General features: G+C 41.8%; 1 protein-coding gene across 1 annotated transcript; it reads left to right on the top strand.

The window, feature by feature from the left end:
* Positions 1-404: 404 nt before the first annotated feature.
* On the top strand, positions 405-26,131 carry LOC139290941 (LIM and calponin homology domains-containing protein 1-like). The gene is made up of 28 exons (XM_070912775.1): positions 405-521; positions 8,114-8,184; positions 8,295-8,364; positions 8,451-8,557; positions 8,640-8,670; positions 8,770-8,880; positions 9,401-9,528; positions 9,730-9,794; positions 11,449-11,644; positions 11,817-12,023; positions 12,552-12,860; positions 13,054-13,314; positions 15,096-15,353; positions 16,386-16,745; positions 16,865-17,194; positions 18,450-18,797; positions 19,946-20,075; positions 20,176-20,333; positions 20,476-21,127; positions 21,857-22,183; positions 23,795-23,908; positions 24,076-24,168; positions 24,277-24,478; positions 24,603-24,702; positions 25,328-25,402; positions 25,526-25,634; positions 25,826-25,928; positions 26,106-26,131. The coding sequence occupies exons 1-28, from the start codon at positions 405-407 to the stop codon at positions 26,129-26,131; spliced, it is 5,058 nt and encodes a 1,685-aa protein (XP_070768876.1).
* Positions 26,132-26,161: the final 30 nt, after the last annotated feature.

The raw sequence follows: 26,161 nt of genomic DNA, 5'->3' as shown, positions 1-26,161 counted from the left end.
TCTTTCTATCTCTCTCGACCTCCCCCGCATAGATTCCTGCCTGCGCGTTCACGTCCCCTGAATTGCGCGGCAGCAGCCTCGCGCAGTTCGGCGGCGTTCAAGAATCGTTATTTTTAGCGCCTGGTTCGTGTTGCAGTGTCGGGGTCGCGAGCGGTGGCGAGAAGCCTTTTCTTCTCCATCTCCGTGCCACGGTTTGAGCAGGACTCGCGGGGCGCACTGGAGGGCTACGCAACGCACTGACTGCGCGAGGAGCTGCGGAGTGGCGGTAGAAAGCGAGGAGGAGGATAACGGACTGACAGAGCGGGGAGGGGAGCACCACCACACGTCTTATCACATATCACGTATCACCGTCATCATCACCGTCCAGCAGACTCTCTGGTCCTCGTTAAACTACCTGCCCGGAGATGGCTAGCCCCGCAGCAGGTCGAGATGTCCCGAGTGCCCCGCCGCGGGACGAGCCAGATCGGTTGGAGCCGAGCCGTCCCGAGCCAGCCTGTCAGGAGGCACAGAAATGGATAGAGGTAAGTGAAGTGACCGTTCAGAGAGGCTCAGGGGCCTGCTGCTACAGGGGAAATGGGCCATACTGTCATATACTTTGACCGGGGATATAAATACATAGCACGACAGCACCGGTGCATCGTCACCTGTTGTGGGGACGATGCAGTGTCGGGTTACCGTGTGGGACAACGGCTCTGCCGCATGTGTGGACCACCGTATGTGTCAAAAGTTTTCACACGTGTGGCTCTTAATGACATTTAAAACCTCAGACTAGCATCGTGGGGACTTTTAACACCAACCAAGCAAGACAATAAACGACAAACATGAAGTAAATCCCACAAAGTAGCCGTTTGTTTTGTGTTGACGAAGAGCCCGTTTTCTACTTGCTAGGAGGCGGAACGCCCCCCTTTTCAGGCGCGAGGGGATTCCGGTTGCCATGGTTATGAAATCGGGCCAGCGGTCACGCACGAGATGCTATACTGGACCAGCGGTTGATCGCATCGTACGAGATTATCATTTGTGGTTTGCTGCATCGCTTCCACCATCATCTGGTCGGCTGAAAACGCCTCTCTCCATAAGCCTGAGTGGTGAATCATGATCCGCCCGTGGAGCTGCGTTATGACCTATTTTTTCTTTCTTTCATCGCAGTGCTTGTCCCCACTTTAGCCTAGCTACCTGCCTACTTGAATCTCACATTGGGGGAAAACATAGATTTGGAAGTACAACAAAATAAACTTTTATGTAAAAGTCTGTGCAGCTTGTTAGACACACAAGCCAGTTTACTACAGGTTGTGGTAGATAGAGAGGAAGATGGATACATAGATTTATTTGCCAACATTTTTGACAACAACCAATCCTGACAGACAATTTGAATTGTCATTCATAAAAACCCAATAAAGACATAAATGCTCATTTCCATTGTGGTCCTTGTTAGACAAAGAGTAAGATGACAGTCAAGACAGAATAAACAAAACAGACTTAAGATGGGTTATTTAACAACCATTTCACAGTGGTTTCCAACCTGGGGGTCAGAACACAAGGGATGCCATAGACGTGGATCCACTGGTGAGGGGTGGCAAGTAGAGATTGTCTTGTTTTAAGGGTTCACAAGCCAAAAAGGTTGGGATACACTGGTTTAACATGAGCTGAAAAAGACTGGTCCTAATTCCTGAAAGACTTGTTAAATGTTTGAAGCCAGTTGCATTAAATCAAATATCAGTCCTTTTTCCAAATACATGTTTAGTTTCTATCTATCTGTCTGTCTGTATCCATCAAAGTGAAATGGCTCGCCTGGGGCCACATCTTTCCTCCATGATTACTTTTAGACTTTCAGAGGCCACAGAAGTAGATCATTCGTCTCCCCTCTACCCAAGTTTAGATCTGTCAGTGTCCCACATACAGTTAAAAAAAAATCTAAATTATCAGCATTTATAAAATATCTACTTCTGTGGAGAGTTATGACCTATTTAGGTGGCTTTAGGGATATTAATATGCTCAGATAATTTCCCACCAAATTTGCACAGTTATCCCTTCAATGAATGATGTTGAGGTTAGATGTCTCTCACTCTCACAAGTCATGCTTGTGCCCTGCTCAGTCACCAAAAAGGATAACAAAAGATTGCATTTATATTCCAGTTTGAAGAATTAAGTTATCAGCTAGGCTTTTAATAATTCTCACACATCTCAAAGAAATATATAACCTTCCTATAATATTTAAAGTTTAAAGCAGGAATCTGCTTTTTGATGATTAGAACTGGGTATTGTTTTAAAATGTTATACATGTATACTGGACAATACAATACTTGAGTTTGGTGTCAACATGAAAATAATACTTTTTCAGTAGCATGATTTGAGGGATATAGATGCTTTTATAGATGCTTTTTAGATAGCTTGTCATCATCATGGTGGTCATAGTGTCTGAGATCGTTTCTGATATATTTACATGCAATCTGTCAGTAATGTGATTCATAACATCACTTCAAACACCAGATAAGTAACATTACAACCATTTTCCCCCCAAATAGTTTTTACAGAATGTAGTATTTACTCCCAATTTACAAAGATATTTACAAAAAAAATTAACAGTAAATAGCAACATACAACAACATACATTCAACATACAATATTTCACCCAGCAATGGACAGATAGCTTGCCTCACTAAAAAAAGCAAATGTAGTTCAGTTCTTCTAGCCTCAATTTTAAGAAACACAATTTCTCTTTGCACTTATGGATAACTCAAACTAATTTCAGTACAGTACAGTTGACCTTAACATATTCCTCTTCCGCTCAAAACATTCAGTTTTTTGGGGGAACTACTGTCTTCCACTTAACTCTACACAAATGGCTTCAAAACTATCAGTTTTTGAGACCTGACGCATTTTGGTGGGCACATAAAAAGCACCGATGGTAACTTTGTAACATCAGTACTGAGCACAGACAGTCTAGTCTAGTTTAACACTGGCCTCTAATTCTTAATCTCTCCTACAGTGTCTTTGCTCTGCGTTCCTCTTGCTTTGTCGTCTTCCTGCCTCCTAATTCTCTAGTTATTTTCAGACTGGTCAGGCCAACTCTATTTCTAGTGGTATATTTACACTCTCTCACAGGTGGGGAAGATTGAGGGTTAACCACGCCACCCTACGCTCCATGCTGCATTTTCAGTCTGCATGTGTGTCTGCCTTGTCTGGAAGAATATGCAAAGCGTATGCACACACACACACACACATGCTGATCAGCTATGCATGATACTGCTCACACACTCGTCAGACACGCCCCGGTTGGGTGACAGTGGTCACTATGGGAACATAACATGGGTAGGCTCTCAGGTGTCACTGTTTCTAGGGGGGCAGTAGTGCAGTAGGCTATATATCACCACATGACCCAAGCAGGAAATTGGACTGGCACAGACAAGACCTTTCTATCTGTTTATAGACGAGACAGAGCTGGATTAGACTGTCTCAGCGCTGATACACACTGTTGAAGGTGCTTTAAAGCTGTTGGATGTGACATTGAGCAGGTTAAAGTTGTACAGGCTTAGAGAAACACAAAGTTAACTTTAGTGACAGCAGTTAACCTCTGCTGTCACCGACATACAGTACATAGCAAGAGTCAGGGTCTGTCACACAGGGAATAAACGAAAGAATGTGTGTGTGTGTGTGTGTGTGTGTGTGTGTGTGTGTGTGTGTGTGTGTGTGTGTGTGTGCGCGTGCGTGCGTGTGTGTGCCAGATGTCTCAGCTGTCCTAGGCAGATTATCTCCAATGGTCCCAGACAGCCAGCTGTGTCTGCACGAGAGAGTGTGAGAGCGGGGATTCATGGATTTTCCATGCATCAAACGTTGTATGAAAGAATGCGAAATAATGATGACACAGACTTGCTGTTGGCAGAGATGTCTTTCATGCCTCAGTGAGTTATCAAGTTTTTGTAAAGCCAGGATAGTCGCAGTTTGCCACAGACAAAACTAAACATGTTATGAAGTGTTAGAAGGCTGCACATAACTTGCAGAAAGGTTAGTTATAATAGCTGTATCATGATATAAGATTGATTGGCTCTGATTAGCATTGTGCAGATGTTTCAAGTAGCATTAGTTTGTGTTGTGCCAACTTTGACATTGAGCTGCATCAAAAAAGTAGTGCTCTAAACTACATTTAGGATGCAAAATACACTGAAATATACATGCAGACATACTAATAGTGATTATACGTAAAGTGCAGTGAAACAATTAACCTAATCTTGTACTTTATGTACTTTGCACTTGAATTGCTCAGAGGTTGAACCTTAAGATAGATAGAACGGTAGAACTGCTAAATTACAGATTTAATGACAAAGTATAATAAGTGTGACTACATTTTTATGTACAGTGCAGAGTGAAATGTAAGTGTACAGTGTATGAAAACTCTAGAATATCATATTTTGCTGCATTTTGTATATTTTCATTCAATTAAAAATGCCAAAATATCATGCAGTGATTACCCCATGGTAGTGCCTTCATATTTTACTGTACATTCCATTTTAGTGTGCTACTGCTTTATTTTGCTGTGATGAAAAAGTGTATTACAAATACTTTTTCAAAACAGGCAGTACAATAATAGTGCTGGAATTACACAAAGGAAGTACTTTTCTTCCTCATATTGAACATCAATTGTCAGCAGCTGTGGAGTCTGATGTTGTCTAGTGTCGAGTCACTCAGGTTAATTACTTTGATCCAGATTAAACTCCTCAGTCTGGATTATGACTTTATCTCTCTGCCTTCCCCTCTTCCCCTCTCAGTTTTTACTCTTTGTTATCGTCTCTTCTTCTCTGTACGTCACATTAGGCCATTAGTGTGCAGAGTGCCTACAGCACATGATAACATTATAACGACGCTAATGCTTCTGCAACACCACAAATTAAAACACCAGCCTTTGTGAGTGGTCTGCAGATCACACATAGACAGTTTAGCATGGTTTATTTTAGCCCTTGTTTGTCTGTCCCATATATTGACAATACATTTAGAGTCACAGAGCTAAGCATACGTTTTTCCAAAAAACAAATACCCGTCGAGGTCTGTTCTTAAGATATACCCAAGACTCCTCTAACCATTTGGACAGTCTGCTTCACAGTTAGTTTCTAGTTTTCTATCATGCAGGAGCAAACTTAATATTTTTAATCCAAATGGTTAGAAGAGTCTGTAAATACCTTTACAACAACAGGAACTATTGTTAAACAACCTTGATGAACAACTTGATTTTTCACTGAATTTATTTTTCTGAAAAACAGCTTAGCTCTGTGACTCGAATGGTACAACTTAGGCTCAACTCAGCAGATTGTCTGACTGATGATAAACATAATAATGTCAGCTGTGTCAGCAATGTCGGCCTCATATATCACTTTTAGTCTGGCCTTGTAAAATCCTGGCTTCTGTCGCTTTAATGCATTACAGCACATGATGTGCTAACTTGATGTGCTACATATTTTTCTCTTCTTCTGCTTTCTCTTTTTCAAGCCTCACATTCTTTCCATCTTTTTACAGTTGTTAAAATAAAAGTAAAGGGTACTTTGGCCTACTTCTGCTTCTCCTCTGCCCCCCCCCACACACTATCTCACCTCAGGGTTTAAATGGTAGCTGCTGCTGCCATTCACCCAGACTGAGCAGAGCAATCCACCATGAGGACTGAGAGGGAGTGAGGGAGGGTCGAATTACTGTTGCTGGCGCTGAAATAGGCCTTTGGCTTGATTTTTGTAGCAGACATGAATGCTCACTTAACACACATAAGTGTGCATGTGTGTCTGTCTCTCTTTTTGACGCTCACTCATGCTTAAATGTTCAGGAGCTTTTTATCCAAAACATGTACTCTCACACCAGTCACTATGTCTAATTGCTGTATTTCAGTTTCAGCATTTTACATATAACCAATCGTTAACCACCTCCACCCTTCACCCACTATCTGTGTCCTGCATCCCACACACACACTACCTACACGAAACACACTTGTCCTGCTCTTCCCCAATATGCTACTCTACTTTGTCAGTAAATTATGCATGACCATGCTGTAAATGTTTCAAAGACCTGGAGTCAAACCTTGATAAACACAACGTATGCCAGCTTGTGTGTGTGTGCGTGACAACTGAACGATGAAAGACAAGAATAAGAAAGAGATGCCAATAGGAAACATCTGTTCATCTCTTATATAACAAAAACAATAGGTTGTTTTCATAGCTGCAGATGCACTGTGTGTATGTGTGTGTGTATTCCTATTATACATATTGTACATGTAAGTGTTTGTGGTCTCAGCTGCCGACAAAACCAACACATTGGCTCAGATTAAGTGTGTTTTTTTGTGGATGGATGTATAGGAGCATATACTGTATATGAGCAGTAGAGACAGAGAGTGTGTGCCTGCAGTTAACAGTTTAGGTGCAAACTGTAATCTGTGCTAATCTGGATTAGGAGTCTAAACAGTGTCAGTCAAACCGCTTCTTTTCCATTCATCTTTGGCTGCTGGTTACACAACAGCTCCAGAAAGCAGTGTGTATGTATGTATGTGTGTGTGTGTGGGGGGGGGTTGCTGCCTGCACAGGACAGACTTCAGATTGGAGTCCAGGTTAGAGGATTGAGGTTATCGTTGCGGCTTGCTCGGGCAACGACTGCGTGCATCTTAGTCAGGGACGTGTGTATGGGCGCATTTTGGTAAAATAGAATGAGGACACAGTGCAGCGTGTCATTGGCTTGGCGTCTCTCTAATTTGGTTTCTACTGAAGCAAAATGTTGGGGGAAGGGTGAACTGGGCAGCAGCAGGCTCCTCTGTCAGGGAGGCACAATTCAACTTTAAACACTTTTGTTCATGATATTTATCTATTAATGACGGTGATCATATTAGGGCTGCAGGTAATTTTTCATTAACGGTTAATCTGTTGATTATTTTTTAATTACTTTACTACTCCTTTAAACTATCAAATGTCAGGAAACAGTGACCCTATCACAAGTACCAGTAGCCCAAAATTAAATTTTCAAAGTGTTCACTTTAACAGAGAAAAATATGTATTGTCACACATTGCTGTCATTTTTGAGGATATTGCAGTATTTAGTGTAGAAAACGGATGGATTTACGGGTTAGTTAGTTAGTTGGTTAAGCTATATTTATGCAGGAATTTCCATTGAGATTAAGATCTATTTTGCAAGCGAGGCCTAAAAACAAAGTACATAATATATGCAAGATCTTGTGCATGTTGCAACTGATGTAATCCCAATGTTTATGTGAAGTGTTATGATGGCATAAAAATGTTGCCTTATTAGTCTGTCTCCTCTCCATTTCTTTCTTTCTGCGGATACTGAGCACCAGTCGGACACCAGTGCTCTCTCTTTCCTAGATTTAAAATCTGTATACCTTATTACCATGGACCAGTAGGAGTCATTTTAATGTAAGGTGAAATGAGGACAGGGATGCCCTCTTCAGGAAGGGACAGAGCAGACTGGTCTTCCTGAGGAGGTATCAAGGCTGGCGAGGCTTGACAGGCTGGTAAGGAAGGCCAGCTCCGTGGTCGGGCTGGAGCTGGACAGTGTGGAGTCAGAAGCGAAGAGGAGAATGAAGGACTAGATCAAAGCAATCCTGGATAACCCCTCTCACCCTCTCCATGACGAGGTGTGGCAGATGGGCCGCTCATTCAGCCACCAGATCTCTTCAGGCACTCATTTGTGCCCACTGCCATCAGACTGTACAACAGCAGTGGGGACCCCCCCATATACTCATACTATACCATATTATATTTTATATTCTATGTTATCTTGCTGTAGTAACTATACAATATATTATGTTATATGCTATATTACTAAATTTCACCTTATACAGCATTATACATACTGCTATTAATCACACCACTGTCACTGTCTTTACCTCGTAATTTTGTATAGTTTCTTTTTACTTCTATTTTCTCTATTCATCTGTACTTATTTCTGTCCTTGTGCTGCCGCAACAACCAAGTTTCAATAACTTCTAATTAACATTTTTTATACCAAACAATTAATTGATTAATCAAAAAATAACCAACAGATTAATCAGTAATAACAAATAATTGTTGGTTGCAGCCATAGTTCCAGTCCACCTCGTTTACATCTATCTCTTCCTATCCTTCTTCCCCAGGCTGTAACAGGGAAGAGCTTTGGAGACAAGGACTTCCGCAGCGGATTGGAGAACGGCATCCTGTTGTGCGAGTAAGCCTGTGACATCATTCCCACTCAGTTTTTCATGTCTGAAGTAGCGACAACATACATAAACTCCTTTAAGACTCAACAAATCTCTGCTTCTTCCCTCTTCCACGCAGGCTGCTGAGTGCAATCAAACCAGGGCTGGTCAAGAAGATCAACAGGCTGCCCACCCCCATCGCTGGGCTGGTAAGAAGACACTCAGCCCTGTAAACCAGCATGTTTGTCAAAGTGATAAACTCTGACTGTCTGTCGTCCCCTGCTGTCTCTTTTAGGACAATCTGTCAGTCTTCCTGCGGGGCTGTGAGGAACTGGGCCTGAGGGGCTCCCAACTGTTTGACCCCGGGGACTTGCAAGACACTTCCATACGAGCTAACCTCAAGTAAGTAGTGTGGCTTTTTATTCCTATTCATGTCCATTTTAATGTTGTATCACACGACAGTAACACACTTCTCTCTCATCAGGGACTCTGACTGCAACCGCAAACTAAAAAATGTGAGTAAATATTGCCATTTTGTTGTTTTTTTCTTGCTTTATGTTCTATGTCAGTGTGTTTAGCATTCATGAATAATCTCCTGTATTTATGTCTCTCAGGTGCTGAACACAGTGTTCTGGCTGGGGAAGGCTGCCAGCGGCTGCGCCTCCTACAGCGGCCCTACTCTCAACCTCAAGGAGTTTGAAGGGCTTCTCGCTCAAATGAAGGTGGTGAGTAAACACAGTGAGGAGGACAGAGCAGCGAGGGGGAGGAGAGGGAGACAGACAGAAAGACGGATAGCGGCATTGAGGAGGTGCGGGGGATGGATTTGTTAGTTTCCTGTCTTTGTTGGGGTGCAGGAGAGACACATGAGACACGAGACAAACATTTTTGTTTTTGTTAGCTACTCCTATTTTGGGGAGACAGGTTGTGAGAAACACATTTTATCTATTGGATCAATTGGAAGAATATTCAAACAGGTTTTTTGCTGTTTAGCAAGACAATGAGCAAACACCTGGCTTCTCACTTTTCTTTTTCTTTGTTTCTTTTGCTCACAGTCTCATTTCTGATTAATTTCTCAACCCATGTATTGATACTTAAGTGAGCTTCTTCATGCGTCTTTCCTACTTTTTTAGGAACTCCTACTCCTACTTTTTTATCAACTTTTCAAACTAAGGAGGTCTTTCCTCCTTTAAACACTTTTGCATATATTTCCCTGATGTGTCTTTGTGTGCATGTGTGTGTTTGTAGGAGACAGAGGAAGGAGGGGACAGTCCACAGAAGCGCAGCGTTAGAGACAGCGGCTATGACTGCTGGGACTCTGAGAGGAGTGAGTCTCTCTCTCCACCCCGACACACCCGCGACAACTCCCTAGACAGGTGAGAGACACCTGTCAACACACACGCACACACCAGGGGTATTTGATATTACTGATGACAAGTTAAAAACAACTGTTGAAACTCGATTCCAACTTTAAAACTGGTCCCATTGATACAAAACCTACATTTAAATTAAAGTAAATGTCCCACATGTGATTTTCTAACGTTAAACAGAAATATGTTTTCTTTTGTTTTTGACAGTCTGGATTCCTTTGGCTCCCGCTCACAGCACAGCCCTTCTCCTGATGTGGTGAATCGAGGCAACAGTGATGGTTGGTTCTGATAAATGTCTCTAGGAAAAGTAAAAAGAGAGAGACAGGCTAGCTGTTACCCTCTGCTTCCAATCTTTATGCTATGCTAAGCTTATTGCCTCCTGGCTCCAGCCCCATACTTAGTGTACAAACATGAGAGTGGATCAAGATCTTCTCATCTAACTCTCGGAAAGAATAAGCACATTTCCAAATAAGCCTATTTCCCAAAATGTTGAACTATTCCTTTAAAGCAGCAGTACAAAATCACTCATCCACAAATAGTCTGACTGCTGTTCTCTAACACGTTGGGGTTTTAACCTTGGTATGTTATAGCCAGTCAGGCTGGCTGTGGACAACAGCTGAACATCTCAGCCACTGTGTGTGTGTGTGTGTGTGTGTGTGTGTGTGTGTGTGTGTGTGTGTGTGTGCGTGCGTGTGTGCGTGCGTGCGTGCGTGTGTGTGAACCCCAGATGCAGCAGCTGTTGGCCTAAGTAGCCAACACTAGAGATTTGGACCTAGGAAACACAGGGGTCAACATCCTGCCTTTCATATGTCAGTCTGTGTCTGTGTGTTTTTGTGTGTGTGTGGGGGGGGAAGTATCACTGGCATCCTGTTTGTGTCTTTTATGTTGACAGTATAATATGTGTGGTGCAGGGTGACAAGAAAAACACTATTCCAGAGCTGGGAATAGACTAATTCCTTACATTCCCTGGAGGTCACAGAGAAAGTGTGCCGCCTTACCAAGAGATATTTATCACCCAACAAGAGAGAGGCACAGTGGCTACAGTTTGGCCTACTCTGTCTGTCTGTTTGCAGAACATTTATGCACAATAATCTTGTGGAAAATTTGGCGAGAGAAGTGATCAATGTTTCTCACTGACTGCCTGTATAATGGTGTTGCAGTTACATTTCATGAATAATTCTTCTTTATTACAACTTGGGTCATATTTTTTACTCACCAAAGTAACTGCTGTGATCTGGGGACAAATCTGACACAAGCGGCCAGACAATAATACAGTTTAGCCAAATATTTAAACCACTTTATTTTGAGGTAAAACTAAAATTGGACACACTCAAAATGTTGCTAATAATCCCTCATTCTCTTCCAAATAAATTGGACTAAGTACTTATGTTTCTTGCTGGTCTGACTTTTTACGAAGATGCCACATTCATGAATTTATTTATGAACTTATTATTATTGCTGTTATGATGGTCAAAACTACGGCTGTATATATAATCTGTGTTGTATTAAATAATAATAAATAAAACTACATTGTGGAATGGGAAAGGTCATTCCTGTTCAAGATACTCATAACCCCATCTGTCTTTTCAAATATAATATGGTGGTAGAAGGGCAGCGCCATTAACAAATACAGATCTGATTTCAATTTGTGGTGTAATAGTAAACGTCTAAATGCTTAAAAGTGTCCGGAAACATGAGATGACTATGTCATGAACTCATGAACAATGTTTGCCCTTACTGACATGGTACAAATTGGTAATTGCATAGAAGATATCATGAACTTTAGGGGTAAAAACACAACATGGAGCTTGTATTTCTTGAGAATCGTTTGCAGAGGACCAATTAAAAATAGTTTCTGACATACTTTCTAACCTTCCGCACTCTTTTCTCTTTTATGCTCCATCGCTCTTTGGTTCCCAGGGCGAGGCAGCGACTCGGAGGCCGACGCCCCCAGCAGGAAGCCAGATGTGCGGAAGGATGACATGTTGGCCAGACGGACTGCCAGCAGTGAATCAAGATGCTCTATTCCCTTTAACCAGTTTCTTCCCAATCGAACCAACGCCAGTTCCTACATCCCGACTCCACGGCGAAAACCACATACAGAGGAGGGAGAGCAGCGGAGGTAATTGAAAACGCATGAGTGCAATAAATAATTCTGATGCAAGTTATACATTTTATACAGAAGTTACTAAGTGCAATGGGAAGAACTAAAACTAAGTTGAAGGAAAGGTCACACAAGACACACAAACTTCCTCATCCCTAATCTTTCCCTGCCATTACACACCGTTTCCCAGTCATCCTCAAGCAACACCAGAGCAGGGCAAAAGAACTGGACCACACCCCAAAACTCTCAAGACTGTCACTTGGGCACCTGAGAACAATGGGGAAAAACTGAAACAGGAAGAGGAGAAGGTGACCCAGGAAGTGTTGGATCAGAGGAGGCTACAGAAGTTGGAGAAGGCAGGGATTAAAGTTCTGCCTGCTGCCGTTCGATACAGCAGGTCAGAGAGGGGCATGAGAGCTGCTGCTGCTGCTGTGGTTTGACAGTTTTGGTCGTGTTCACTAACAAATCGTTATGATGGTAATTTTGTTTGTGTTTTTTTCTCCCTGGTGCTCCATTCACACTGGTGCTGTGGTTTGACTTTTGGTTTTGTGTAGCTGTCTGGTTGCAGCAATCTGGCTTTTTAATGATGACTTTTGTGCGTTGGCATACAGATCTGACTAACTGCTAGCTATTTTTTGTGTTTTACGTATGTGAGAGGTTGATTTAAATCATGCTGGTTATTAATGTTGTAAGAGGGTTCAATGGTCAGATTGCTACCTAGTTGGTGTGTTATTTATTTTTGACAAGTTTTTTTGATACGTTTACCTGTGAACTATGACTAATCCTTGGGACCTTACCAATAATATTTGTGGGCGCATGTCTAATCCGAACTCTGCACGTCGCTACTTCTGCTCACAAGATGCAACTATGGATTTTTAATGATCTCTGAATTGACCTTGCCACACCATCCCGTCTCCAACCCCAGCCCTCCCACAATGGAGGAACAGGAAGTGAGGTCTCCGTCCCCGAACATCATCCTTCGTTGCGAAAATGACTTTTTGAGCTCTCAGAAATCTGCGTGGGACTCCTCCTCTGATGTGGAAGAGGAGACAGAGGTGCGGAAAGTTCCGGATGTTCATAGAGATGACCTGGCATCCAGACGAGCTCATCGCGGCACTGTTGCTCCCAAGGTGCATCAGTTTGTCCCTCCACCTGTATGTAGCAACAAAGACCGAGAGCGCTGGGAAGGCATTAGACGAGCCTCACAGCAAACGCTGCAGGAGAAAGAGATCAGGTTAGCCAGTTTATGTTTGTTCGCGTTGTCATTTTTTCTTCCATTTTCTCTAACTTACTGCTACATATTCCCATTTTCCTGCTCTTTCTTTCTTTCGGTGTTGTGGTCACTTTTGGTTTGACGTGCGTGTGCTCCACTTTGATGTGAAATGTGTGCTGTGTGATGCCACTGTACTGGCTCTGTGATTGGATAGTGAGAAGGAAGCAGTCCCTGACATCATTACACGCAGAGACAACCCTTTCCTAAACTCTGCCTCTCGCCACGGGGAAGAGGAGGATGAGGAGGAAGAGGGAAAGGTGCAGGCGACGCCCAATAAGCAGAAGGATGACCTGGCTCAAAGGCGAGCTCAGAGTAGGCCCCTCTCTCACAGGGACGGACCAATGAGCTTTGTCTCTGCCTCCATGAGCCAAGCAGATATGCAGAAGTGGGAGAGACTCAAGATGACTGAACCCAGGTGCCCAACACACACTCAGCACACATGCAGTACAAAGCACTTAAATGCTGCTGTATGTCAAGTGGTGGTTTGTTAATGACGTGTGTGTGCTTCTAGTTTTAGTTCCAGTCTTAAGCAGATCATTGCAGGCCGAAGAGAGTCATTAATCTGCAGAGACTTTTATATGAAGTCACAGCCCAAATGGGGATATTTTTTAAACCCTAACAAACAGTGGCTTGAATACATGGGGGATTTGGTACCTTATTTTGAATGCCGTTCAAGTTAAATCCTCACTAAACCACTACAAAGTACCCATTATTTAAAAGAACAGAGTGTCATTATTTTATCTGTGTCAGCTATTTTAAAAACCCAGTATCATTGCACCATCAGTTGGCAAGACAGAACAGCAAAATTAAAACATTTTTATTTTCCTTTAATTGACGTTTTGTATCTGTTCATGTGTTACAGTATCATTTAGACTAATTCTAACTTTTTGACAATAAACCTTTCAGAAGACACCAGGATCTTAATTGTTTAAGGTTTAAAGGTTTAAAAATACTAATCATTTTATTTTGGGTTTGTCATTGTCACAAAAAAAGGGAGTGCTTGTCCGGTTAAGTGAATATTCAATTATCTAGAGTAGAGCCCAAGTCACAAATAAATATAGTTAAAATGACAAATATAGCTGAAATAATTCACATAGAAATAACATGCTTCAAGCTTGCTGGCTAGGCACAGTCAAGCCAGCTGTTTCCCCCTGTTTCCAGTCTTTGCGCTAAGCTAAACTAAGCTAACTGGCTCCTTTTTATATGATTGTAAATAGAATATCTTTGGGATTTTTACTGTTGGTAAAACAAAACAATCAATTTGATAGATGTCTCCTTTTGCTCTGGGAAATCATAATGGACCTTTGGTCTTATATAATAAATGATTAACTGAGTAAATAAAGTGAATGACGTTTACTTGAGACAGATTTAAGGTCATGTGTGTACCCTCTTCTAACAATATTTTTTTATTAGAACCACAACAAAAATATTAAATATAATATATATATATTAATAATAATATATATTAAATAATATAATATATTAATATACAAAAAACTGAAAAGATACCTCCTTCGTCTACTCGTCAATCAGTTTCAGCTCTGTTCTGTCTTTAGTCTCTTGTATGCTTTTGTAAGCAGCTATATATCTCCTTGGATTTAGTTTCCCCTCTGTTCTTTTCTCTGTTGCTCCCCATGTTCTCATCTGCTTGTTTATTCTCCTCATTATTGTGCACTTCAGTCCTCTTCAGTCTTCTTTGACAGGCATTGAAACAGAGAAGAGAATTGGCCGGTGTGTATGAGACTGTGTGTGACCAAAAGAGAGGCAACTGTTGGCTGTGAGCACTGCTTCGGCTTTGTTTTTCTCTCTCTCTGTGCTGATGTCATTAGATAGGATAAAGAGTTTTTTGTGTTCCCAGAGGAACAGCAGTTACCAGAAAAAGTTGGCTACCTAGAGTGGATAAAAAGCTTGGTGTGTATGTGCGAATGTACATATGTGGTAAAGGGATTTAAGTACACAACCCCATGCTTTGTCCTCTTCTGTTCATCCACACTTCCTGTCTGATTCATCATTTCCACCTCATCCTTCCTTTGTCTTCACAGTCTGATCCTCTGTCTCTGGTTGCTCATGACTTCTTTTCCACCCTCTTTGTTTTCCCCCTGCTCTTTTGCTGGCTGTTGTGTGTGTGTGTGTGTGTGTGTTGTGTGTGTGTGTGTGTTTGTATGCCTGTCTTCACTTGTGAGACTGTATCTACAGTGAGGCTAGCCCGGCTCCTGTGTGTCAGGCTTGTCTGGAGAAAAATTATGGAAGTCCTTTCAGCGGATCAGCAAAGGCTGGACGAGGTCACTGCAAAGTTGTGACCTTTGGGGGCGTGACTGAGATCGCGCAGCCAATAGACACAGTCACGTCAAGTGAAGGGGAGGAGACGGAGTTGCTAAGACGACTCCTTTCCAAGGCAACTGTAGCCATGCCTACCATTGGCCTGGGCTCCCAGCTTTCAGAGCGGGAACGCAGGTATGGACGAGGCCAAATACAACTTAGGCTACAGGGGCTTGAATCCAAAGTCTCTTGCATTAGTATGGACTGTGTTGAGGAATAAATAGGTCCCACTCTATTGCATTGTTAAATTATTTAATTTTATTGCTTGTCAGTGTCATTTTGGAAAATGTTTTACATTTCAGGCCTATTTGAATGAATAAATTAGGGAGTTTGGATGCACCTCTCTGCATTTTACAGATTTGCTTGTAGTTTTGATAGGAGACAAGGTACACACACACACACACACACACACATGCATGTACATGCTGCTGTGACAAATAGAGCTAGATAATCAATATATTAGCTGAAATTAGCTCATTGGCAGCTATATCAGTGCTTGCATATATAGTATGTCGCCTGATAAGTAACGAGAAATTGCAGTAGAGAAATATCAAAGACATGTTGTAGGTAGTTTTTAAACAATGGCTTCCTTACATAGTTGATGAGAGAGCACTGTCAAGTTGGCAACCAAATTTTGGCTATTCTCATCAAATTGATGCTACGTTTTAATGTAAAGAAAGAATACTGGTCAATATATCAGATTTCAACTCTAAAATATCAATATCTGTATCAGCCTCAGAAATCTGGGTCAGGCTATAGAGACGACCTGTAGTAAATTACAGATTCCTGTAATGTTTGTGTAAATCTGTTTTTCTCCTGAGATATTACACAATTTGTTCACTTCTGATATATGTTTCAGAAATGTTCCATAAAATTGAAACGTTCCCCTTTATATATGGAGGTTATCTCTTGAGTCTGATGAGTGGAAGTGTTTGACGTGATTCAAAATGTCATCACAGGTTCTTGTAATTTGCATTATTTTTGCATGTTTTTTTCCTAACCCTCATTTATTTGTTGCTGAGACACTCTCTTGAATGTTTTTTAGTTTGAAGTTTTTCCTTCTTTACGGACACCCTGTGCTTCTTTTCATGCATGGATTTTAAGACTATAGTTGCTCATTATCCATCGCTGTTGCTGCGGTTTGAGCATTATGTGATGCTCTTACAGCCAGGTAGATGGAGCTGACATCAATCAAACTACACCTCCCTCTGCTGACCTCCCACCCTGGACCCCTGAAACCCCTCCTACGCCTGCTGAGCTGGATGCACGTCTGGCTCAGTATGAACGGAGAACAGAGGAGGAGGAGGATGAGGAGGAAGAGGACAGGATCCCAGATGTCCAGAAAGACGACATGATGGCGAGGAGGACAGGAGTTTTCCATAAACAAAGCACTGCCACAGTGACTTACAACCGTTTCCTGCCTCTGCCCAGCTCCAAACGCAGCACACAAGGGGAGGTCACCACTGATGCTGCTCCGCGGAACAAAAGGGAGGTGCAGGCAGAAAGGAGCAAGACAGGGAACACCAGGTGGGCTGAGATTTGTGTGGAACTGTCTAACAGTATGAGAAGACACTAACAAGCTTGGTGTGGTTGCAATTCTCCAGCTTGATGTTTAGTTATTTCAATTCTAGGAATTCCTCTCATAGTGTGGAGCAACAGCAACCCAGAGTTCCCATGGAAACACCTCAACCACACCCGGACTCCACTGTGATCCAAGCAGTGTCTCACAGCGAGTGTGAATATGATGATGATGAGGATGAGTATGATGAAAACGGGCCTGTGCCTGATCTGGAGAAGGATGATATGATGGCTCGGAGGACCGGATCATTCCAAAAACCGATTGCAGCCAAAACAAATCAGTCCATCAACCAGTTCCTGCCAGTACCTGGATCAGTTAAATACAGCATCGCCCCAGTGTCTGCAATGAAGCCACTACGCAGCAGACTTAAACTCACAGAGAAGATGGCTAGTGAAAGGTATTTACTGTGTTTGAATCATGACGACATTGTGTTGTCGTTGAACTACTGCAACTAACAAAGCATATTTTACTGGCGAAGATGAAGGTTTAATTATGTTGACAAGTTATATGGCCTGCAGCACTAACATTAATAAGTCTCTGAGGATGATTTATAGTTCATCTGACTTGACTGTGTTGTTGTTTTGGTTCCATGCCAGCATGTTTGACTGCTTGCAGCTGGGTGCTTGATGTGGTTTCATTTGTATTATTTGTATATGAAAGGACTGGTCGACTTTGATTTACTGTTGTGGTCAGATTCTCTGGTTCTCATATGGCTTGGAGAAGTTTGGGCTTGGTTTGGACTTATCATTTTTTTGTTGTTGAGGTTTAACCTTGGCTTCGTTTGGCATGCCTTTGGTTGTTTGGTTGTGTTCCTACTTGAGTGTGGAGCGGTTGGCTGTTCTTTGTATTTAAAGTGTAAATCACTCCTGATCTATTCTCTAGCATTGCAAATAATTGGGTTGGATTGCCCAAATTACAGCAAAAAAATGCTAAAAGTGATTTTCTAATAATTTCCTTCACAAAAACACTGCTCAATTTAAACCCAAGCAAATATTCATTCATTATTCATGTATTACTGGACTCTTTATTCTCCACATGTTGAATTGTATGTTTGCCTGAAGACAAATTCCACATTTTTGGATGTTCAGTTGATGTGCTTTGACAACGTACCCACTGAACATTGTCTCTATTTTTCCCATAGCTACTACCCATATTTTAGTACACACATTTTCCGGCTTACCTCTAGTGATATCTAGCCAGGCAACCATTTTGGTAATTGGTTAATGGGGGTACAATTTAGCATTGCCCTCATATACAGAAGGGAGACTTGCAAGAGACATATAAAAAAATAAAGCACCACAGACTAAATTCTAGTCACCTCCATTGTATTATGGTGGAGGCACAAATCTCAGAGACATTGCTGATATCTCACAACCTCAGCAGATAAAACCCGAACTATCTGCATGACTAGATATTATGAGATTTAAGTGAGAAAATATAGTTTTTGTAATTTGGGTGAGCCGACTCTTTGAGCCTTTTTTAAGCTTTTTGATGTCAACTACTGGGATGTGTTCAGAAGTGCAACATGGTTAAATGTTTCAGCAAACAGAGAGCAGAAGATGAGTTGTAGTCTTCTGATGACTGTGATGCAGTCTTGATTTACCCTTTGAGCTGTATTTCCTGGTAATCTTGGCCTTGTCACTGGATTTTAGCAGCATCGTTACCGTGGCAGCAGAACCTCAGGCCCCACCCTCCAAAGCCCCAACCCTCTCTAAGTGTGCAGGACTGAGCGAGAGACAGGAGGAGGATGGAAAGCAAGAGGGAGGCATGACAATCCCTAACACCTCTGTCACAGGTGTGACTGAGCCCCTCTCTTCTCCATCACTCACCCCTCCACCCAGTCCTGCTACTGCCCAGACTTGTAAAGTGGAGGCAGAGATGGAAAAGCAGAGTGTGGAGGAGAGAGCTGAGGAAAAAATGGAAAAGAGAAAGAGGGGTGCGAATGAGGACCCACAAAAGAAACCGTTCTGGCTGGATGACGATGATCTACCTCCCATGATGTGAGATGCCCTTTGAGCTCTTTTTGCATGAGTCTTCATCACTTCTCTTCACAGATTTAGCCCTGCCATTCATCCAGTCTGCATTCTTGTCACTTAAGATCTGTGAATGAAGGTGAACGAGAGCCAAACGAATACTCTCAACTGTTTTTTTGCTGCAATGACGTCAAGTTTTGGGATGTTGAGTGTGACATTAGTAATAATGCATAACGCTCTGCTACCCATTCACTCACCTGCTCTGTCCTCTCATTCACTGTATTCTGTTACTGTTTTAGGATGAGCCGGCGAGTTGCTTTTATGTCTGAGGACACTGAGTAAGTCTTTCGACGTGAACCTGGATGAGCTTCTGCATGATAACAATATATACACGCTGTGCACGGTAGATTACAGTAGTACAGTTCAAAATGATATTAATATACGTAACACTAGTATTCTGTTCATTGCTGTGCATTGTCACGTCATTACTAACATCCAGCTTTTTATTCATCTTTTGCTTTTTAAGTTCTACTTTTCATGTAATTCTGTTTTTCATTGTTTTGCTTGTTTAAAAATAGTTAATCATTGAAATACAGAAGCAAATATAAACTACACAACTAACATCCTATTATTAAGTTGAATGAATGTGTTTGGCTTGCCAAAATAAGTTAATTATGTTTGCTCAGTTGCTTGTTTAATTTATTTGTGATTAATATTAAAACAGTAACATATTTTTGTGACTGTGGGGAGGTGTGGGGCAACACACACGCAACTAATGTAAATCCACTATATATATAGAAAAAGATATTGTAATATTTACATTTAGTGTGACCGTTGGTTGTATCTGAGTGTGTCTTGCTCTGTGTTCATATGTCGTAGAAAAGGGTCGTAATCACTGGTAGACCATCTTTGTTTATGTTATCTCTTCATTTTGAAAAGGGGGGGGCTGTTTTTCCTCCCTGTTCCTTATCGATCATGGAATGTGTATTATTTTCTTATATTACAGTGTATATGTTTGAAATGTTAGAAATATGCACTGAAGTGACCAAAGTAAACAATGAATGAATTAAAATGAAATATTTGCTCTTTTCCAGAGCCAAATTGGGCAAAGTGAATATGTTGGGTGAAGTGATTCAGTCATTTATACAAGATTATACTGTTTTTTTCCTCTCTAGGAGTGTGAGCATGAGTGACATGCTTAACGAGGACGAGGTGGGACACATACCGCCACTGAGCCAATCACGGTATGAGCGCATGCAAGAACAGTATAACAACTTCCTGGAAGATGAAGACCACTGGCAAAATGTAAGAGACTTATTTAAATAGTAGAATATTATGTGCATTAGCTTATTCAAACAACAGCAATATCCAGAATTAACGCTGTTATTATTTGACACTGTGACAGGACTTGGCTCGCTGGAAGAATCGCCGTCGCAGCGCGTCACAGGAACTGATCAAGAAAGAGGAAGAGAGGAAGAGGATGGAGAAACGGATGAAGGAGGAGGGATGTGACAGCAACAAGAGGAAAAGCATCAAGACCTACAAAGAGATCGTTGAGGAGAAGTAAGGATGTTTTAGTGTTGCACATGACCCTTAACATGAGACAAGCTTATTTAAAGTTGTCAAAAACATAATGTACAATAAAATAGCATTATATCAAAAACACCAAATGGTTTATGTCTCTCCACTTACTTCTCTTCTCTAGAGAGCGCAGAGAGGCAGAGTTGTGTGAAGCCTACAGGAATGCAGCAACTCCAGAGGAGGCTGCCATGGTTTTACAGCGTTACGCTCTTCGCTTTACCATCAGTGACGCAACATTGGACAGCCTAAAACTGCCCAGATCCACTTCAAAACCCACACAGGACCTAAATCAGGTGGACAAGGAGCACAAAACGGCATCACCTGCTATTGAGTCTGAAACATCAGAACCTCCGCACAAACCAGAACCAACTGTTATAACGGACCAGAGCCACACAGAGCCTGAAGAGATAAACACAGATACAACTGCTGAACAAGAGACATCCGTTTCTGTCTCCTCCAGCTCCCCAACACCTGGCAGTCCCCTCACCCCGGACACAAACTCAGAAAATATGCCGCCTCAGTCACTACAACTTAATGAACCTCAGTCCAAACCGACAGAGTCTCCAACCGCACATCAAAAACAACCCATTACAGGAGACGCGAAGCCTCAAACCAAACACACTCCGCCTCAGATTGCACAAGTGCAGCCTCACACCACACAGCCTGTCCACACACTCCCCTCCCCTCCATCTGTGTCCCCCAGACCCGTCCCCTTACTGGCAGCCAAGCCCTACTGCCAGCCGAGGAGCACACAGTCTGGACACAAACCTGTCAAGGTGAGGGCTCCATATCAGTCAGTCATACCACTCAGCATCACCTAATACTTCATTGTTTTACCTCAATGCTTGACCCTAAGTTAAAGGAGGTGTTTGTTTAGGTTTGTGTTGTGTTTGCTGTTTTTAGTTCTCTGCATGCAGTTTGAAGGTTTGTTGAATAACATGTCAAGGTTAGTCAGTGGCAATACGTCTTTGAGCTTATCCAAAGGACGAGCGCTTATCTCACTGAACAGCATGTTGTGATTCAGATATTAATGTTGATCATTAAATTTCTCTATTGACAAAGAAATAATTCAAGGTCAAACCTCTGATCCACTTTCTATTAACACATTAGGAGAATACAAATATGTATACTTATATATATGTACTTACACACGAGTATGGCTTCCGGTTACTGCTCATGTGGTCGACCATGCTCCCTCCTTTTATTTGTGGTTTTACTCAATTTTTTCATATTCTGTAATCAGTGTTGGTTTGCACTGTAATTTACATAATTTTGTGAATAAAGACATTTTTAAAGACATTTGTTAAGAAGAACAATGGGGAAAAAAAGTACAATAACAAAGTGCTTCTACTGATCCCTTAAACATCGACTGAGCTAGACAAGGCTATACGTTTGCCATATCTTCAAAGTGCATGCAGACACATGAAAATGAGTTTGTCTGACTCTCACTAAATAAGAAGAGTAACTTCCAGTGATCCTGACTTCTCTGCGTGTGTCTCACTCAGATGGACGGGTTGGTGCGAGTGAACGGAGAGGCAACGGAGGATTTGTCTGTCTCCACTCCACCTACCTCTGCTCAGCACCCGCCACAGGAGATCAAAGAAGTTCCCTCCGAACAGACGGGGAAAGATGTTCCCTCCGAGCAGACTGCGACCAACCAGGAGACAGCGGAGCAGACGACTCCACAGACAGAAAAATCGACCACGTCTTCAGGCTCTGCCATCAGCTCCCTGATTGGAGGCCGAAACTGTATCATCACGACAACTATTGTGACAGAGCTCACACAGACTTATGTGGAGCCACATCACCCGGATATCCAAAGCAATGGACAGGTAAAGGACCATACCTGTGTTTCATGTGGGTTAGTCCATTTAATACAAATAATGCATGCTTTATATCACTGATCAAAAGGATACCATTTGTTTTACGATGGTGTTTTTGGAATGAATATATTTGGGTTTCATTCTTGTCAATACACTTTCAAATCCGTCTATGTGATCCATCACAGTGAAAATTCTGTTGTCCTTACTCATTGTCAAAGTTGTGCTGTTGCTGCATGGAAAATCAGATGAAAGTGTTAATTGTGTTAAATGGATTTTCCATCCTAGTGCATTCAAGTGTTTATGGAAAGCCTTGACACGAGAGACATGAGAGTCAGCTTTTGATTCTTACCGTTCGTGAGCTGTGTTAGTGGAAAATGAAGCCCAGGAGACAAACTGAAAGCAAACATGGGTGCTGTTTAAAAAAGGATATTGTGAGTTACTTCTTGCATTGAAAGGTTGCAGTTTAGCAGCTGATTCTGCAAGCACTTGAATGCACCAACACAGAGGAGTGAGACGACGAACAGAAAAGCGAGGGAAGAGAATGGAATATTCTTTAATGTGCCCATGGGGAAATTTGTCTTCGTACCGCAGTACAAAAGCAATAAATACAATACACAGCTCACACATAAAATGTACAAAAGAAGAACAAGTTACAAGTTGGCTGTTTCACAAACCCTAGGCCAGTTGATTTTCTTACCTCCCTTAGTTTAAAACACCAAAATTAATTACTAAGGAATGTTTTGTTGTGGTTCAATCTTCTTTGGGGAACTTTATATCGTCTTAAAGAGTGTAGAAGCTGGAACTCACAGTTGAGAAACATGAGCCTGACCTGAAACTCTCTGCAGCTGTTCACTGTGATGGATGGCCTATGTAAAACAAGTGTTGAGTGTCTTCAGGTTGATTTTAATATTGCATTTACATGAACTGAAGCCAGTGGCTGCCTGAAGAAAAAACACAGTAAAAAAACAAAACAAAAGAAGACTGTGTTGAATTTTTGACTTGAAACTGGTCAGCAATGATTTAAGTACGTTTTCTTGCTCTAAATTGACTACAACATTCAAAAATTCCAACATGCTTCATACATTTTTAATAAATATGTATAAACAGAGACAAAATGATTATAGATACACTTTCCAGTTAATGTTTATTAATTTAGTTGAATATTTGACTTTCAGGTCAATGGTACTGTGGGATTATCTGGTAGACCAGTGGAGCCTCAGCCAGCTACATCACCAAACAGCATGCAAGAATATTCTCCCACTGTCACAGGTAAAACTCTAAAGGATAAAGAAGTATAATATAGAATATTTACAGTATAATTTGCGCTGTAGATATTCTGTATAATTTCTTTAAGCAGATGTAAATCTTATATGTGTGTGTCTGTTTCTCTGCCACAGAGGGACTTGAAGAGAGCAGTGTGACTGTGAGTATCTCCGGGCAGCTCCAGCTTGTTCTTTTTCTGTTTCTCCTTCATTCTTAAATTTGACCCTGTCCTGACCCTTCGTCTCCAGTAGTCGCTGTAGTCAAACTTGTCCTCTCATCTTTCCTCTCTTTCTGTCCTTTTGGTCCGTATACGTGTGTGTGTGTGTGTGTGTGTGATTGCTGGTCGGGTCTGGGTAGATTGAGACCCCCATGTTGAACTTGGCTAAACGTGTTAATCACTGGGTCTGGGACCCCAATGAGGAGCGTAAACGCCAGGAAAAGTGGCAACAGGAGCAGGAGCGCCTCCTACAGGTACACTGGTGGAATGGTGTGTATGTGCATGGCTCCATGAGTGTTTAGTAGAAATAAGAAGGCACAGGATGTACTGGATGTGTGTATATATCTGTGTGTATATGTGTATGTGTCATATGTGAATTTTTGTGCATACAGTATTTAACATGTACAATGTAACTCTGTAGGAGCAATACCAGAGAGAACAGGAGAAGCTGAAGAAGGAGTGGGAGAAAGCACAACTGGAGGTGCAGGAGGAGGAGAGGAAACACAATGAAGAGGTACAATCACACTCAGACTGACAAAAACATGAAATCAAAAGCATCACTTACTGATTTGTTTGTTGCTTCTTACGTGTTGTGTCTTTATTTTGCCTGTACTTCGTCCAGGAGAGAAGGATTTTAGAGGAGACTGTAATGCCCCTCAAGCCCACCGGCTTGTTAAACCAGCAGCCGGACCAGACAGGGACGACTTCATCAGCTCCAGAAAACAACGAGACAGAGGGAGGAAAGGTCCCTCTCCAGCAAAACGGCCAAAGAACCTCCACAGGGACCGAGGATCAGCATGAATCAAAGCTGCATTTCTTCCAGGGTGAGATGCATGAAGAAATACACACTGATATGCTGGAGCTGTCCACGTGTGTGGCTCATTCAATCTCGACCATGTATTCCTCAGTGTCTGTGATAAAAGTTCATTTTCTGATTTATTTTTGTAGATTCTGCATGTGATGGTGAACCTTCAACGAAACATGAACTGTGGAAGACGGCCTCTCTGGACCGCAACCCTCAGCTAAACCAGGCACATATTGTTAAAAGGTATGTCAGGATTCTCTGTGTGTGTTAATGTGTACATGCACATTTGTGTCTTTTAGAGTTGTCCCATGTTACTGCATTTTTGTCTTGAATGTTTGCAAAGTTGTTTGTGTTGGCGTTCTGTTATTTTTCTTATTTCACATTTGAACTGACCAAGTAATGTTCTGCTTTCAAATCAATCAAATGTGTGTGTCTGAAATGCCCTTTTCTATGTAACTGGATTCCAGCTAATTTGGTAGCATATGAATTAATTTATGTAGTTAAAGGGAGTTAAAGCAAGTGGATATAAATATGAGATAATGCTAATTTCTAAACTACCGTTTAACAATTAGCTAAAGTGTTAAACCAATGCAACAGTAGCACAAGCGGAGAAGAGTCATGAAGTCAGTGAACTGATTCAGTAATGTGTGTTAAACAGCAATATTTTTTGCTAACATTAGCTGCTATAAGCTACTGGTCAGACCAGGTAAGGCTGTAGGAGCAAATCCCATGATTTCATTTATATGAGGAAGAATGTGTTAGTTCTCTCAGAAGTGTTTTCTTCACCCTGACAGACCTTTCTGAGTTCACTGAAACGTATTACAAACATGTTACAGGTGTGTCTTTTTTTCTGTTTTTTTTACCACAGGTCTGAATCACATGACGCTGTAACAAACAAACAGCAGTCCTCCCCTTCATCACCTCAGCCTCCTTCGCCCAGCAGGTAATGATGCCAGCACACATATACTCGAAATCAAGCTGTACTGTTACAAAGTGAAGATGCTTTAATGTCCGTTTCCTCCTGCTGTCTGTGCGCGTGTGTGTGTGTGTGTGTGTGTGTGTGTAGGTGTGTGAGTGGGAAGAGACTGTGTTCTGGTTGTTCTCAACCACTGGGAAAAGGAGCTGCCATGATCATTGATACACTGGGACTGTTTTTCCACATACAGTGTTTCAAGGTACTGTATTATTCTAGTACACACATTCACACTAATTAGGGAACTTGATACTTAATTTTACTTTACACAGAAGCAGCATTTGGCTTCTGTATAAAGGTTTTGAAAATGTTTACTAAAACATGTGTACTCCATCACAATTATCTCCAAGGTAATGTATAAAGGTAACTGGGAACTGTATTTCTCTTCCTCAGTGTGGAGTGTGTAATGGGCAGCTGGGTGACGCCACTGCAGGGACCGACGTACGAATTCGTAATGGACTGTTGAGCTGTCATGAGTGCTATATTGCATCTAGGGGTGAGAACACATGCACACACACACACACACACACACACACACACACACACACACACACACACACACTTGTGACACACATGGCATGTATTGTCTGAAGCTCCCATTAACTAACTTTTATCAACACAACCTTTTTACAGGTTATAGGACTTTAACACATTTTCATATGTTTGTGTGCAGGCAGAGGTCAGCCCACCACACTATGATGCATTTGAACTGGAACCTCCACTGTCAAC

Source organism: Enoplosus armatus, chromosome 2 (genome assembly GCF_043641665.1).
Source record: "Enoplosus armatus isolate fEnoArm2 chromosome 2, fEnoArm2.hap1, whole genome shotgun sequence".
In the NCBI taxonomy this organism is placed as follows: Eukaryota; Metazoa; Chordata; class Actinopteri; order Centrarchiformes; family Enoplosidae; genus Enoplosus; species Enoplosus armatus.
The sequence above is the reverse complement of the archived record's forward strand: the minus strand, read 5'-3'. Positions and strand labels throughout refer to the sequence as shown.